The sequence below is a fragment of the Scheffersomyces amazonensis genome (genome assembly GCF_036850825.1).
Source record: "Scheffersomyces amazonensis strain UFMG-HMD-26.3 chromosome Unknown RJT21scaffold_4, whole genome shotgun sequence".
NCBI lineage: Eukaryota > Fungi > Ascomycota > Pichiomycetes > Serinales > Debaryomycetaceae > Scheffersomyces > Scheffersomyces amazonensis.
The window spans coordinates 85576-100564 of NW_027042744.1; the positions used below are offsets into that span (position 1 = coordinate 85576).

Below are 14989 nucleotides of genomic sequence, written 5' to 3' on the forward strand. Positions count from 1 at the left end.
TAGAAAAGTTGCAAAAAGCTGTAATCAAATAACTATGTATTATAATATGAGAATATATATATATAAATATATGTATAAGAAATAAAATGGATAGAATTGAATCGATGGCGTAGCAAAAAGTAATACTTTAGTGTAGGAATATATCTAATGTTATTATGGTAAAGGTTCAGAAGAACTACTTAATCTATTCAAATGCAAATAAACATCAGTACCATAACCATCCATAGAAATCAATTTCAAGTCACCTCCGAAATATTGAGCATATAATCTTGAAATGGGTAATCCATAACCAAATCCAGCCATTGGAGCCTTAAATGAATTTTGACTTTGATCAAGTTCTGGTGTTTGACTTACAGTAGTATAAAGATAAGTCCAAATTAATGGAACTTCACTACGAGGAATTCCTCCACCTTCATCACTGATTTTGATACAAATATCTTCGATTCCTTCAGAAATAATGACTTTAATAGGAGGGAATGTTAAGTCATTAATATCAATTGATTCTTCAGTTAAAGTAGGATCTTCAGCAATCATTTTTGCTTTAAGTTTAGGAATATGAAACTCAATTGTTGCTCGAAGAGAATTTTTAAGGGTTTCAAATAACATATGAATCAAATGACCTGGAACATACATAAAACTAATATCTTCCTTTGGCATAATCAATTGAATTTCAGGACCTTCGAATAAACCATAATAATCTTCACATACATATTTGGCAGTTTCAATTGCATCTTCAGCAATTTCTCCCACATTGCAATCGGTACAAATAACACCAACATAGTTAGATTTATTATTATATCCACCATTATTAGGACCATTAGGACCACTTTTTGAACTACTACTACCGTTTAAAAAAGAATTAATTCTTTGTTTGGTAGGTGAAGCTTGAGCCATATTTAAAGCAATATGTTGACCAATTAACATTCTAATACCAATTCTTGACATATAAAATCTATCCAAGAAATTTTGAATATCCGCATTAACCAATACAGTTTTATTATGTTCTTTCCATTCAATAACACCTCTTGCCATCGTTGCAACTGTTGCATCGTGCCTTTTCTTTATGGTAGTGAGCGTATCACACACCAATTTATTATAATCATAAACTTCTTTTGGCCATACAATATTTGAAGCACAGGATGTATAATAAGTTTTACCAAAAGTTGGGCTTTCACTTCTTGCAGTGGAACTACTTGATCCTCCTAAATTTTTGTGATGAGGAAGATGAGAATGGTGTCTTACAACTATTCCATCATCACTAAAATAATTATTTATAGCAGGATTTGTTGAATCATTGGCAGAACTTCGAGATCTATCTAATATACTATTATCTTCCTCTTGGAACTGATTGACAATTGAGCTTGCAGGTATGCTAGAAGATAATAACTTTTGTAATTGTTCTGATATTTGAGGTTTTGGTAAATCGGTTAATTCTTGAAATGATTGGGCATACCAATTTTTGACTGTTATAGTTGAAGGTTGTTTTGATAAATCAAGAGGAGCATTTTCAAGATCTTTGACTTTTAAAGCTAATCTGATGGGTAATTCTTCGACAATAAATTGGGAAGCGAGAAATATCGACCCGGGACTCGGGTTGGGACCAAATTGTACCATTTGTCGGAGCGAAATTGATGTTTGTTTATAATTGGCATATTTCATAATATTATCTCGAAGTTGAGAAGTTATTTTCCAAGCTGTTCCTGTCCCCATTGTGTACTATTCATGAATATGTATAAGTATATAATAAGTTAAAATTGGATATATAGAAATCCGATACACTATTAGGATGAATGGATCGTAATAGCTATGCTGAATTCAAGACTTTATTATTGAAATAGAAAAAGAAACAACAATATTATAAGAATGTATAATTACTTCAATTTTAAAAACTTTGTTGTCACCCTATTAATATTATATAAAAGATTACCTTATTCGTAGCTGTAAGATATTCTTGAAATTGAATAATCCCCGGATTTTTTCTTTGGTGAGTAGAGTTCGAGAAGGTCGTGCGAAGCTGTAGAGAAAGAATTAATTGCATATGAGATAATAGGGTACTGAGTCAGTTGCTATAAACCAAGTGACCGTTGAAAGATTAATAGTGGAGACCCATGAAAGGTAAAGAAATAAAGAAAGAAAGAGGAGATATGAAGAACAATACAGTTCTATTATTTTGAAGTAAATGGGGTTGATACGTTATACCGTATTTGTAGAGATAAGTTATCAATTTGTGGGGATAAAGTTGCAATAATTTTTTACTTGATCTCCGATTGTAAATAGTTGAAATAGCTTAACTAATCAACTGACATAATAGATTGTAGAACAAATGAGCTGAGAAAAGGATACCAGAAAGATAACTTACGTCAATATTATAGTCACAACAAATGCCTAGTCTAAATACAGAGACTACTGAAATTGATTATTGCCACTACTTAGGGATAGTACGATGCTGAAGAAACTAGGGATACCGTAAAAAGTGGTCAAACAATCTAAATCAGAGCAATGTAACATAAGAGAACCAATAATTGAACAAAGATAAAAATTATCTATTGCGAAGAAATCGGATCATAGATATATCGGAGTTTGAAAATTTTATAGGTTATAAACCTTGTTCGGTTAAATGGGTGTTCACGCACAATCATACTATTTTTTTCACTGTGATAATTTTATTTTGCTCTCTGTGTTAGGCTCAAGGGAACTTTGAGACACAAACACATAAGGAGTGGTCCAGATATGTCATAGTGTTCAATCATAAAGGCGTATTAGAGAATCACCTTAAGTAATTATTAGTTCGATTGGTACTGGTTCGTATATGTATATTCTAAATAACCTATTTATCATAACCATAAATAACCCAATAAGCAGTTATATTTACCTTAATTATAATACGACCCAAAGTATGTGTTCCTTAAATATATCCTCGGAGAATAAATGTACGAGCAATGACTCCTTGAAAAAAAAAACATATCAGCATCTGAATGACTCAATTTTTTTTGGACTTCCTGAATCCCGGCGGGCTAACGGCAGAGAAAAAAAAGTTTCAAATCTGGGGTTATTAGTATGTGAAATAATAATATCCCGTAAATAATATGAATCATCCTACGATAATTACATGCTTAAAAAAGTTATATATAAGCACATGGGTTCTCATTTTTTTCATCCATAATTGATTGAAAGTTTTCTTTAACTCTTTTCTATATTGTTTCAACAAATTCAAATATAATTCAAATAAAATGCCAGTTGCTAGAAGAATCTTACACATAAATGCAGCTAAGACTGCTTCAAGATGTTGGTTACCAATTAATCAATATTCTGTTCAACCTAAGTCACATTCTATATATTCAAAATTAAATAATTCAAGAATGTTCTCATCTAAGCATAGATGTGTAAACTTCAACAATGTTTCAGATGCTTCTTTAGTGTCAAATGATGATGTCTTAAGCTATCAAGCTGCAAATGTTTCACCTGCATCTCCAAGTTCTTCACATCCAGACTATTTCGAACCAACAGTCGCATCTTCAGAAGATATTACAACTGCTAGTCCAGTTAATAAAGCTTGATTCTGGCGTCCTACAATGATAGTCACAAATGAGATTTAAGCTATTTCATATCCCCTTGCATAATTCAATTCTTCCGTTTCTCCTAAGCAAAAATATTAGGAGCTCTTTTATAACATTGTATAGTACAAATATATTCAAAATAATAAATAATATTGCTTTGTCTTTATTTCTTTATATTTAATTTTGTAAGTTTATAAGTCTACAAATTCTAGTCTAAAATACCCGGGAATACATCTCTTCTACGTTGCTCCATAAGAGGCATATTTTTACGAATATTTAAAATATGCTCATAATCAAAATCAGCATAACCAAATTCATAATAATCCCCTTCCGAATCCTTATGGTTAGATAAATCATCTGTGTATTTCAGTAACCTAACCACAACCTTTCCCCAAGGATCAACGATAATCGATTCACCATAACTTACTCTCGTTACAGATTCACTCGAATCTTTAGCAGTATCATCTAAATCGGCTTTAGTGTCATGATATCCACATTGAGCAGGCATAACTACATAGCTTTGAGAATCAACAGCACGAGTTCTACCAAGTAATTCCCAATGAACTTCTCCAGTTTTCGTCGTGAAAGCAGATGGATAAGTTATAATATTAGCACCCTTTTTAGCTAAAGTATGATTTAATTCCGGGAACCTAATATCATAACAAATTGCCAACCCGACTTTCCAAGGTGATGAACTGTTAAGTTTGAAGGGATCAACTAATTTAGTCCCTGGTTCAACTGATTTAGATTCTTGTAGAATAGGTCCATTTTTAATGTTAACATCAAATAAATGTAATTTTTGATATTTCTGTAAAATTTGTCCCTTCGAATCTAACCAAATTAAGTTATTTTGAACTCTATTAGAAGTTGGACTAGGCTGATGAATTCCGATTGCCACAAAAAATTCTAATTCAGGTATTTTAGAAATTTCCTCCCTGATATGTGATTGAATCAATGGTAAGAATTTATCGTCAACTTGTTTTGCCAATTCTAGAGAATGGCTAGCATTCCTTGATAAGTAATCTGTGGCTTCAGGTAAAAATAAAATATTTACTTTATTAGAAATAGATTTGGTAATCAATTTATTCACAATTTTGGCATTATGGATGATGTTCGATGACGAACAAAGCTGACCAACTGCTACTCTTATAGTTGACATGATTGTTTAAGGTCAATTGATGAAAAGGTAAAGTAAGAGTTGATTCTGACTAATGTTTCCGATTATCTTATCAGTTAGTCGCGATTTTTCAATTGTGCACTTTTTTTGTCCCTTATTCCAATTTTAGAGTAGCTCTCATTAACTTTAATACTCAATTGTATTTTGAGAGGGCGGATGTTAATCCACTTGTGAGATTACTCTCCTGTTCTTATTAATCTGTTACAAGTCATGTACTATTAAATATTTGCCAGGAAATTTATAAGAAGGCTCTTGATATGATGCTTTTGCTTTGAACGCTACCAGTTCGAATGAAAATTTGTAGTGTTATAGAATGTTCAAATTATAAACTTACAGAACAATGAAATTAAATATAGAAATATTTAAAGAGGCTCTTGGTGGTATTAAAAAAAATCGAAGTCATGTTATGATATGCCAAATAAAGACTTAATTACATATTCACACAATCTCGGAATAGTAGCTGACTGTTTTCAAAATCCCTCTATTTGTTGCAACAGTCAAAGTTACTATAATGGACCCTAAAACGGAACGGGGCAATGACTTTCATCTCATCTAAATAGATTTGTTTGTGGAAATATGTGTAACATAAATCAATGAGTTGAAGAGAAAGCATATTTCAAAAGCATGTATTTGCCAACATGCAATTAATTTGTTGCTAATAAAGTTTTCTATTAGTTTCAATCAAAAGGGTTTATGAAAGTCTGCAATGTGGTATGCAACTATTTTACAAATAGTAAGTCAAAGAATACAACAGACTAAACTTTGAGCGCAATTTTCTAATCAAAGGTGCATTTTTTTGCGCTTACACTTTATTCGATTTATATTTCTCTAATTGCTAGTTTTCTTCTTGTAATATTCTAGTTATGATATTGATTAGTTTGAATTTGATTATTTTCACAAGCATATGTAGCTTGGTTCAATCAGTATTTGGTACCTCTGTAGATGTTATTATTGATGATGGAAACAGGTTAAGCTTCTATATAGGTCGAAATCGAATTGACAATGACGCGTGCTTAGAACGCATATTACCTGATAGGACTTATTACGGCAGCTCAAATACTTTGGATAATAATGCATCTCTTAAAACATTAAGAGATATTACAATTACAGAATTAGACGATACTCAATTGGGACTCTTATTATTAGGCGTGCCTTGGTTTGGATTGGCTACAATGTTAGACTTTTACAATTCAAGCAGATTAGATGTGGAACACTTAATAGAGCCTATAATTAATGCCATTAGAAATAAAGGTGAACTCGAACCAGATATTTTAGAATTATGTCGAGATTACCTAAATGGAAATGTGATTCCTCATGAAATTGATAATGAAAGTGATAATGAAAGTCAACACGAAAGCCAAAGTCAATCAGAAAACCAGAGTCAGAGAATAGATACAAGTAATATTGAAGCTTCGACATCTCATTCAACGGTCACAGCGTATTATTTCACTCAATCTAGAGAGAGAATAATGGACTCCACCAGCGTTGATAATGAAATTGGTAAACATATAAGTCACATATGGGTTATCGATTTATTGTTCAGCCACTTTTTGTCTAGGTATTGATTAACCTCTTACTATATAAGTGGCATTAGAATGTATGTATTATAAAATATACAAGATTAACTTAGAATAAATGTAAATGTAAATAAACATAACGTGATTTATTCGGCTGCAATTAGAAGGAACTTGAGATAAGGAGGGGAAGAGATAAGATGGATACATTTCCAGAACAAGAATAAATCAAACATAATTGTCGTATACAGTACCAGCAAAATTAAGGAGGGGAGTAGAAAAGGAGTTATAATTTAAGTGTGGTAAACGATAAGGAGGGGAGAGAAAAAAACTCGGATTAACTTTCTCAGAAATATACGATAAGATGCAAGGAATGAAATAGACCGTTTGGTCTGGACTGATTCCAAGCAATGTCAAAACCTGCGGTTCATAATTATTGTCCATAATAACCGCAATCTAGATATTTATTTATTGTAAGATGTATTTTTATTTAAGGAGTCTGATGGGAGTGACTCAAAAACGTGTTGTAACATGAACTGATCCTTGAGTCTAGAGCGTCATAGTAAAACTATAATAGATTAGTACCCAAAATATAGTGGGAGGGGATATAAAAAAAAAGGAGTAAGCAATGTGCTGTATATAGTTCATATGAATAACCATCTTTAGGTACTATGCGGTTTTCACAGCCACTGTTTACTTCTCTTGCTATTTGACTCTTTTGCTCTTCTAGACTAGTGTCGTTTAAAAGAGGAGATTTGTGCGACTGCATATAAAATGTTGGCTGGATTCAACTCAACCTTTTTTTGGCCACATTAACTATTGCAGAATGGATGTTTTTCCTCAATATGAGTCAAGGGAGGGGAGAGAAGAGCAAAGGAGGGGAGGAGACAGCTGCAAATACTTGAAAATGTATAAATATAAACTATGTTCCTTCTTCCATCTAGTATTTATGTTGTATATCCTTTCTTTTATAATTAAATATCATACATCGATCAATAACCTATTCATTTATACATTCAAACCTTTTCATTTATATATTCAACATATATATCATTATCAATATTAATTTCAATATCATTTATTAATATCAATTGATTAATTTAAAGCTTTACAGATTTTCGTCTTAACACGCGCATCATCATAACAATTATACTTGATAATATGTTTTCATCTTATATACAAAGAATTGGACAATCTATTATTAGATCTTCTTCATATCTTTCAACAAGCTCTTCAAGAGCTACCAAAGTATCGAGCTTTAGTTCTGGTGCTACCGCTGCTGTTGCTGCTGCTAATTCTAATTCTAGTAATATTTCAATTAATAATAAGATACAAAATACCAGTGAACAACCACGTATAACAATTTATCATAATTCAAATTCATTATTATCATCTAATTTATTTTCGAAATTAAATCATTATGGAGATTTACCTAATAAATTTTCAATTGATTTAAAATTAAATCAATCATTAACAAATGATGATTATGAATTTATTAAAAGTGAATGTATTGATATACATCCTGATAATCGTTCAATACTTATGCAAATAATTCTTGGAGATAATCAAACTTCAACTGCTACAGTTAAATCTGATGATTCTAGAGGAAATATTGCTAATAAACATAGGATTCTTAAAAATTTTAATAATTTACCAGATTCTCCAAATTTTCATAATGATAAAAATGTTAGTCTCATAATAGATTATCAAAATAAATTAATAGCAAATGATGAACAATCCTTTGATAGGATCATGGTTAATTATTTATCTTGTGGAATCCAAAATTTTCAAAGATCAAAGCCGGTATCAAATTATTCTCCATTTTTAAATGGTAGTACAACCGGTAGTAACAACAACAACAATAATAATAATAATAATAATAAGAATAATTCTTATGTGACAGGTCAAATATCTAATTCAAGTGTTTCAAATTCTAACGCTTCTAATAATTCAATTCATCATAATTTAGTACATCCTCAATTCTCTGAATTTGCCGATTTATTCTAATTCTAATTTTAATTCAATTCTTTATATATGGGTTCAAACAACACCGCAATAATATGTTGGTGATTTTATAGATTAATAACTTAATATAACTTAATATAATTTAATATAATTTAATTCAATTTAAATATATGAAATACTAATAAACTAATAAACTAATTAATTAATTATATCCCCATACGCTTAATTATATATTCTTGAGTTAATACTGAAAAACTTAAATTTAATCCCTGTTTAATCCAATCCTTAACCCATTCACTTGGATCAATTCCTAAATCTTCTGGTAAATTTTCAGTATTATTTTCATCTTGTTCTCCTTCTCCTTCTCCTTCTCCTTCTCCTTCATTCTTAAATACATCTCTATCTTCGCCATCTAACCATTTAGCCCATTTTAATGGGAATGGTTGAGTTTTAGTAATTATAGTAATATTATTAGTTACATCCTTTAAGATAATAGTGAATGAAAACAGATCAGCATTATTACTTTCAATAAGTATAGCTTTATCATCATCATCATCATCAGCAGCATCTTGATTTTGTTTATTATCACCTGATCCTTCAATCTTACTAGTAATTGGTTGAATAGATATAAAAATATTTGATCTTTTAAGATGTCTAGCTCTTTGTTCTTCAGTCTTACCATCTAATTTATTCTTAAAATCTTTAATTGTTGAATCTAAATTAGCAAAACATAATTTCTCTCCATCAATAATTTTACCATAAAACATATTTAATTTACCACCTTCACTAGGTAATGATAAACGACGACCTTTATTATGATCAATTACTCTAATTTTAATATCACCTTCAACTTGTCTCATTATAGTTTTGAAGTTTTGATTAATTAATTGACGAATATAACCTAAATTTAATATATCATATATAACAATCACGCGTAAATAATCATCATATTTATCATCATTATCATTATTATCATCATCATCATCATTATAATTTTCATCATCTTCATCATCTAATATGATATGTTTAACATTTTCAAGTAAATCATTAAACTTTAAACTATTTTGTTGTCGTTGTTGATTTAATTGATTTGTTGTTGTACTAGCTAATTGGTAAGTTTGTTCACCAATATTTTGAGCATTTGATGCAATTGTATCCCAAAGACTATTAACTTTAGTCGTTCCTTCTACTTTAGACCACCAATTAGTAATTGAACTAATTGGATCAGGAACATTAATTTCTTCATTAGCTGATGATTCAGTAGTTGTTGGAGTTGTCTTTTCAGTTTCAGTTGTTGTAGTATATTCTTCATCAAGATTAACTTCAACAACTTCTTTCTTTTTAGGTTCTAATTTACTTGGAATTCCAGTAGATAAATTAGTTCCAGTACCTGATTTTTTCTCATGTTGAGCCAATTCATCTAAAAATTCTAAAAAATCTTCTTCATTACCATCTCCATTATTATCTTTACTATTACTTTTAGTATTAGATTCATTAGTCGATAATTGAGGTTTAGGAGTACCTGACTTAGAATCTGGTAAAGAATTAATAAAATCTAAAACATCCTTCTCATCTGCTACTTCGGCTCTGATTTTATCGGCAGCAGACATTGTTGAATACTACACTACACTAATTTGTATGTCTATTTCTATGATATACTTAACTAAGTAAAGTATGGGGGATGTTAATTAATTCTGAGATTTTTTTTTTGACTCCCAAAAGGTCACCGCATTAAATTTTGTATACTGTATGATCAAATACCGTAAGGAAAAATTTCAAACTCCTTAAGCTTTTGAATTCAGTAAGTCAAAGTCAAAGTCAAAAGTCCAATAATAATACACAAACCATGCACCCTCAGTTAGATAAGAACAGATTCGATACATGCGAAAAGCTTATGGATGCACTTGAAGAATGTCACCGTCAAGAGTTCATGAAGTCAGTGTTAGGAATGTGTAATTTTGAAAAAGATGAGTTAACTAAATGTTTGCATTATACTAGAATAAATGATGCAGCAGAAAGAATAGAAAAGAGTAAAATACGTCAAAAGAAGTTTGCTGAAATGAGAAAGAGAGCTGATGAGGAAACTTATGGTAAAAACAATTATTTGAAGAAGATGATTGAAAAGGAAGCTGAAAAGAAGCTTCAAGAACAACAAAAGTAAATCCCGTAACGAATAAATAAAATAAATTAATAATTAAATTACTCAGAAATAACTCCTGATGGTACCATGTATATAGAAAATGATCTCTACAATGAATATAAAATTACTATTATTGTATACGATTTTATTATAGATTGTAATCTAATCTAATCTTGACGAGTTCTTAATACTCGCTTCGTGACTTTATCCTTAGTAACTAAATATACTACAGCACCCCAACCAGATAATGCATCTCTATCTACTGCATTTAAAAGTGCCTGACTAATGGTTTCAAACAAATCTTCTGGTTCTAAGCCTGGCTCATATAACGATTCACACATACCATATAATTGATCACTAGCTGTACCACTAACAATAAAATCTTTTGCAAAATCAATACAACCAATAGAATCAAACCCACATATAAATGGTTCATTGGTTTTTGAATTTAATCCTGCCACAATAGGTCCTACAAAATATGGACCAAATCTTTTCTCATATAAAGTTGAACTAACTAAATTAGCCAATGTTGAAGGTTCAATTGATCGTTCTTCTCTTAATTCATATAAATTATTTTTAAATCGAAATGTTTCACTTAAAGTAAGTACATCAGTGGCTAAACCTGTTAATCCAAGAAATGTTTTATCACCAAATTGAAATAATTTTTCAAAGTTATTACTCAATCCCAATGATTGATTTCCTAAACGTAAATCACACGCAATGGCAATACATTCTTTACCAACCATGGCAAGAGCAGAACCACCATTAATTGAACTTGGATCCGACATGATTATGATTATATATATGTATTTATGCTATATGTATATGAATGTAAATGTGAATGTATATGTAGATTTGATTGTGATATTGTTAATATAATATACCTTTGTAATTAAGTAATTGATTAATGATTGCTGTTTAAATTATGATTTACAAAAGATTCAATTGAATTAAATTATTCTGAACTACAATTGAACTTGTAAATATCAATCAAAAATGATTTCTCGATAAAGCAGAATATTGGTTAGTCTGTATAGTACTACTTCTTTCAGTACAGTGTCTTTGCCTCTCTTTGAACTTTTTTGGTGGCGGTTTTTAGAGGTCGTGCCCATAAGGTCAAATATCACGTGTAATGTCACATGTATTTTCAATTGCATAAAATAAGAAGAAACTAATATGTCAAAAAAAAAATACTTAAATCATTAGTGTCAAGTTGGGTTTGTTGAACGGTTGCGTGACTGGATGAGAAGTTAATGAATTAATGCAGCAAATTTTATGTTTCATAGTACGACAAATGGTCATATTTCCTCGCTCTCTAAATATTCCTATAATAATTTAAATATTTAACTACATACGGTGATTTTTTTCATTCTAAGTTAAAAAGCTTTGATACTATACTGAAGAATTTTGCATGGATTTCACAACTCCCATCCACTGATTTCAATCCATTGACATGGCTCTACTTGTCTGTCTATAAAGAACAGATAATTGTAAAATGTGAAATATTGTAGTCTAGGATATTCATGTAATCTTTCTTTTACCCAGTCTACTAAGCTTCTAATGTGTTGCTTGACTTCTTTATAGTCATTTTCCTTTGGGCCATAAAACAAGTCGATTATTAAAAATGTTGATGGACCCGTGCTAAATCTGACAAGTTGAAGAGTCGAACCACAATTCTTAAGCAAGTCCTTGGCTAAACCAATATAGTAGTGAACCCGCGGTATTGCATAGTCAACAGATAGACTAAACTTCTGAAGGCGAGTATTAGACAACAGTTGCAAAGATTCATTTGAAAGGAATCTTGATATGGAATTCACGATAAGCGTCTCTATATTTGGGAATAATTTTATCAAATTTATGAAGTATTCATGTAAGTAACTATTAGTGCCTATTTGAATTTCTTTGATTTTTTCAGGACAAAATAATGGTAGGATTGAATGCAAAGGAAATTGGCTTTTAGTAGAAATATTGAAAGCCAAAGATCTTACTCCTGGAAATATTCCCTGTAATTCCAGTAGTACCCTGATGATGTTTGGTTCATTTAATAAAAGTTCCACGTTTCTTATGTTTCCTAGTTTATTTGCCATTTGCTTTATCTGATCAACGTAGCTGTGATTTAATTGTAGACATAATAGTTCAAATCTTTCAAATGACCTACGATCCAATCCTTTCAATTTATCGTATATATCTATATTACAAGTATTAAAAATTATAAACGCCAAAAAAACTGATTCTCTAAATTTCACATTTTTGATTAATCCCGAATTATCTATTGAGAAATTTGTATGTGTAAATGTATTCAATTTCCGATGAATGATGGCACCGTAAGGCAGCATAAAACTTAATTTTCTCTTGTATAATTTATTCATGCATAGCAGGTGTAATCTTGAGTTGACAAGACTGAGGTCAAGTACATCGAGTTGGTTCAAGTGGTCTATAATTTGCGTCAAAATTTCATCAGGCAAAGATTCCAAGCTGGAGGCTATTTTGGGCAACAGTACGGAGGAATTTAAGCATGTTATCCTTTCAGTGATTATGAAGTCAAGCAACTTGTATAATACTAAATATTTCATATTTGTAAATAAGAAGAAAGCTCGTAGGAAATGATGTAGTTTGTAGTTTTAGGGGTAATGAATTAATTTATGCGATGGTATTCTTGCCCTTTTTCGCAACTATTTACTCTATATATTTGGCAACAATTAATATGCAGTCATTCCGTCTGTCGTGTGGCAACCTATTTTCGTGTAAGTTCTAATCAACCTAAAGCTTGATTAGCCAATTTAGGCCAACATGTTGGCACGGTAGATGACCATTTAAGGTCCGATATCATAACGATGCTACAGGTGAACTTTAGCCAAGTAATCGTTCTTGTCTTTACACTAAGTATATTGCATAATTCTATATAAATCTAAGTACATTTTGTAGGCTTTACCGTATATTTATACAGTATCATTTAGACCCGAAAAAACCCAAAAATACAGGTTTTCTATCTAATTAACGGAATTTTGTTATAGTTACTTTCATGAACTTTGTAGCAAGTCTTGTAGAGTTTGCCTTAAATCCAGGAATTAGTACGGCATTTGTATATCGGCTTTAATCTATTGAGGCCGTACTGAAATTAATACTATCGTGATCATCCATTATGTTTATCTCAAATACTAACAAGTCTTAGTATCAATTTTTTAGTTGCTGAATTAAGTATTAGAATCTCTATCAATATTGGTTTTGGAATGATTTTCGGCTTTCATCTCAAACTCGGCAAACAAGTTACCCTGATTTGCATCAATTTGAGTTCTCTACTGTGTAGTTTGGGCTTGATAAAATATTGAGCATTAAGTGAAAATAAACCTAATAGAGTTACCAAGAAAGAAAGGAAACCTTCTTCAACTAATTCTTCAATATTAACAGCAATTTCTTGATCTTATAAATCATCTAAATCACCATAAACTAATTCATGTTCATAAGCTGGATTATTTATTGTTGAACTCGAACTGGATTTGGATCTGGATCCAAAATTAATGGCAATCCCAAACTTCTGTTTATTAAATTCATGTTCCTCCTTAAGTCTGAAACATCTGTATCTAATTGGTGAACTTTATTAATCAATGAGTCTTGCCTTTCTGCATCCAATTCCCGATCACAACGTGTCACTTTGGATATAACGGAATTTTCATCAGCAACATTAAAATGTTGTCTGAGATCATTTAAATCATTTTGATTTTGACGTTTTTCAATGAAATAAGCTCCGATACCTAAGAATCCACATATAATCAATAGTATTTTATTGACCCTCTCCCACACCTTGTTAGGGAAAATAACTTGAAAAGAATCAGAAATTTGGCTTGCAGCTAAACCAACGATGTATAAGAATCCTGGGATTGATTCCTTAACCACTTTCTTGATCAGACTGAAAATATTCATTTTGTTGTTAATCTTTAACGTGTTTTAGAAGAGAAGAGTAGAGTAGTTGAAATTTCAAAATATAGCCGCTGCCGTTCCTCTCTCAGGAACCTCACCAAAAAAAGTTCAATCTTAAATCAACATGCTCGTAAGGTTTCAAAAATAAGTTTAGTTTATATACCACGTAGACTCCTAGTTTAGTTATCAATAAATACTACGAATTGTAATTATGAATTGTAATTATGGATACTAAAATGATTTACTGATTGATTCTACTATCGTGAACCAGATAGCAGGTCATGTTGAGAGAAAGGAATTGATTCAACTAAAAATCATCCAGATCATAATTGAGGAGTCACACTAAGATGACGAGAGCCTAAAATGCTTGACAATGAATAAAATTGGCTGGTGATGGCTGGTGCCATTTAGTAGTAATACTTTATTGATAGTTGCCAGGTAGAAGCTGCGAAAAGATGTTAGACTGCGAAGAAAACAGACAAGTCGCAAATTGTTAAAATATTTGTGCCGGAAACGACCTAAGATTACATTGTGGATTTGGCTGCAAGTTTAATTACACATAATAATACTGGTACGAGATTGGATGTTCATTCACGATGACTGAAAAGTTTTCTCTCCACTTTGGCAAAAGTATAAATATGGGCGACTTGCATATATCGTTACACAGTTACTATTTTATAAATTAGTGGAAGAAGTTTGTAATTATTTATATATATAT

General features: G+C 30.8%; 10 protein-coding genes across 10 annotated transcripts; 4 read left to right on the plus strand and 6 right to left on the minus strand. All coding sequences in view use genetic code 12, as the record gives it.

The window, feature by feature from the left end:
- Positions 1 to 47: 47 nt before the first annotated feature.
- Positions 48 to 1922, minus strand: PDK2 (protein kinase). The gene has a single exon (XM_064881865.1). The coding sequence runs from the start codon at positions 1708 to 1710 to the stop codon at positions 154 to 156; it is 1557 nt and encodes a 518-aa protein (XP_064737535.1). The 5' UTR covers positions 1711 to 1922; the 3' UTR covers positions 48 to 153.
- A 1130-nt stretch (positions 1923 to 3052) lies between these two features.
- Positions 3053 to 3661, plus strand: RJT21DRAFT_37748 (uncharacterized protein). The gene has a single exon (XM_064884379.1). It carries the CDS (start codon positions 3231 to 3233, stop codon positions 3555 to 3557), a length of 327 nt encoding a protein of 108 aa, XP_064737536.1. The 5' UTR covers positions 3053 to 3230; the 3' UTR covers positions 3558 to 3661.
- On the minus strand, positions 3662 to 4958 carry NIT2 (putative hydrolase). Its single transcript, XM_064884378.1, has one exon. It carries the CDS (start codon positions 4714 to 4716, stop codon positions 3766 to 3768), a length of 951 nt encoding a protein of 316 aa, XP_064737537.1. The 5' UTR covers positions 4717 to 4958; the 3' UTR covers positions 3662 to 3765.
- A 639-nt stretch (positions 4959 to 5597) lies between these two features.
- RJT21DRAFT_5067 (uncharacterized protein) lies at positions 5598 to 6299 on the plus strand (the record flags this gene model as incomplete). Its single annotated transcript, XM_064884861.1, has 1 exon — positions 5598 to 6299. One exon carries the CDS (start codon positions 5598 to 5600, stop codon positions 6297 to 6299), a length of 702 nt encoding a protein of 233 aa, XP_064737538.1.
- A 751-nt stretch (positions 6300 to 7050) lies between these two features.
- On the plus strand, positions 7051 to 8337 carry RJT21DRAFT_37755 (uncharacterized protein). Its single transcript, XM_064884382.1, has one exon. The coding sequence runs from the start codon at positions 7410 to 7412 to the stop codon at positions 8253 to 8255; it is 846 nt and encodes a 281-aa protein (XP_064737539.1). The 5' UTR covers positions 7051 to 7409; the 3' UTR covers positions 8256 to 8337.
- RJT21DRAFT_37754 (uncharacterized protein) lies at positions 8338 to 9901 on the minus strand. The gene has a single exon (XM_064884381.1). The coding sequence runs from the start codon at positions 9821 to 9823 to the stop codon at positions 8420 to 8422; it is 1404 nt and encodes a 467-aa protein (XP_064737540.1). The 5' UTR covers positions 9824 to 9901; the 3' UTR covers positions 8338 to 8419.
- A 1-nt stretch (position 9902) lies between these two features.
- RJT21DRAFT_37753 (uncharacterized protein) lies at positions 9903 to 10447 on the plus strand. The gene has a single exon (XM_064884380.1). The coding sequence runs from the start codon at positions 10060 to 10062 to the stop codon at positions 10372 to 10374; it is 315 nt and encodes a 104-aa protein (XP_064737541.1). The 5' UTR covers positions 9903 to 10059; the 3' UTR covers positions 10375 to 10447.
- Positions 10448 to 10478: 31 nt separating this feature from the next.
- On the minus strand, positions 10479 to 11465 carry PUP3 (proteasome core particle subunit beta 3). The gene has a single exon (XM_064881866.1). The coding sequence runs from the start codon at positions 11139 to 11141 to the stop codon at positions 10521 to 10523; it is 621 nt and encodes a 206-aa protein (XP_064737542.1). The 5' UTR covers positions 11142 to 11465; the 3' UTR covers positions 10479 to 10520.
- Positions 11466 to 11574: 109 nt separating this feature from the next.
- RJT21DRAFT_120844 (uncharacterized protein) lies at positions 11575 to 12599 on the minus strand. Its single transcript, XM_064881867.1, has one exon. The coding sequence runs from the start codon at positions 12438 to 12440 to the stop codon at positions 11772 to 11774; it is 669 nt and encodes a 222-aa protein (XP_064737543.1). The 5' UTR covers positions 12441 to 12599; the 3' UTR covers positions 11575 to 11771.
- A 1175-nt stretch (positions 12600 to 13774) lies between these two features.
- On the minus strand, positions 13775 to 14389 carry RJT21DRAFT_126921 (uncharacterized protein; the record flags this gene model as incomplete). The annotated part of the gene is made up of 2 exons (XM_064882880.1): positions 14005 to 14389; positions 13775 to 13909 (listed from the first exon to the last, which is right to left on the minus strand). Exons 1-2 carry the CDS (start codon positions 14272 to 14274, stop codon positions 13775 to 13777), a joined length of 405 nt encoding a protein of 134 aa, XP_064737544.1. The 5' UTR covers positions 14275 to 14389.
- Between the last annotated feature and the right edge of the window lie 600 nt (positions 14390 to 14989).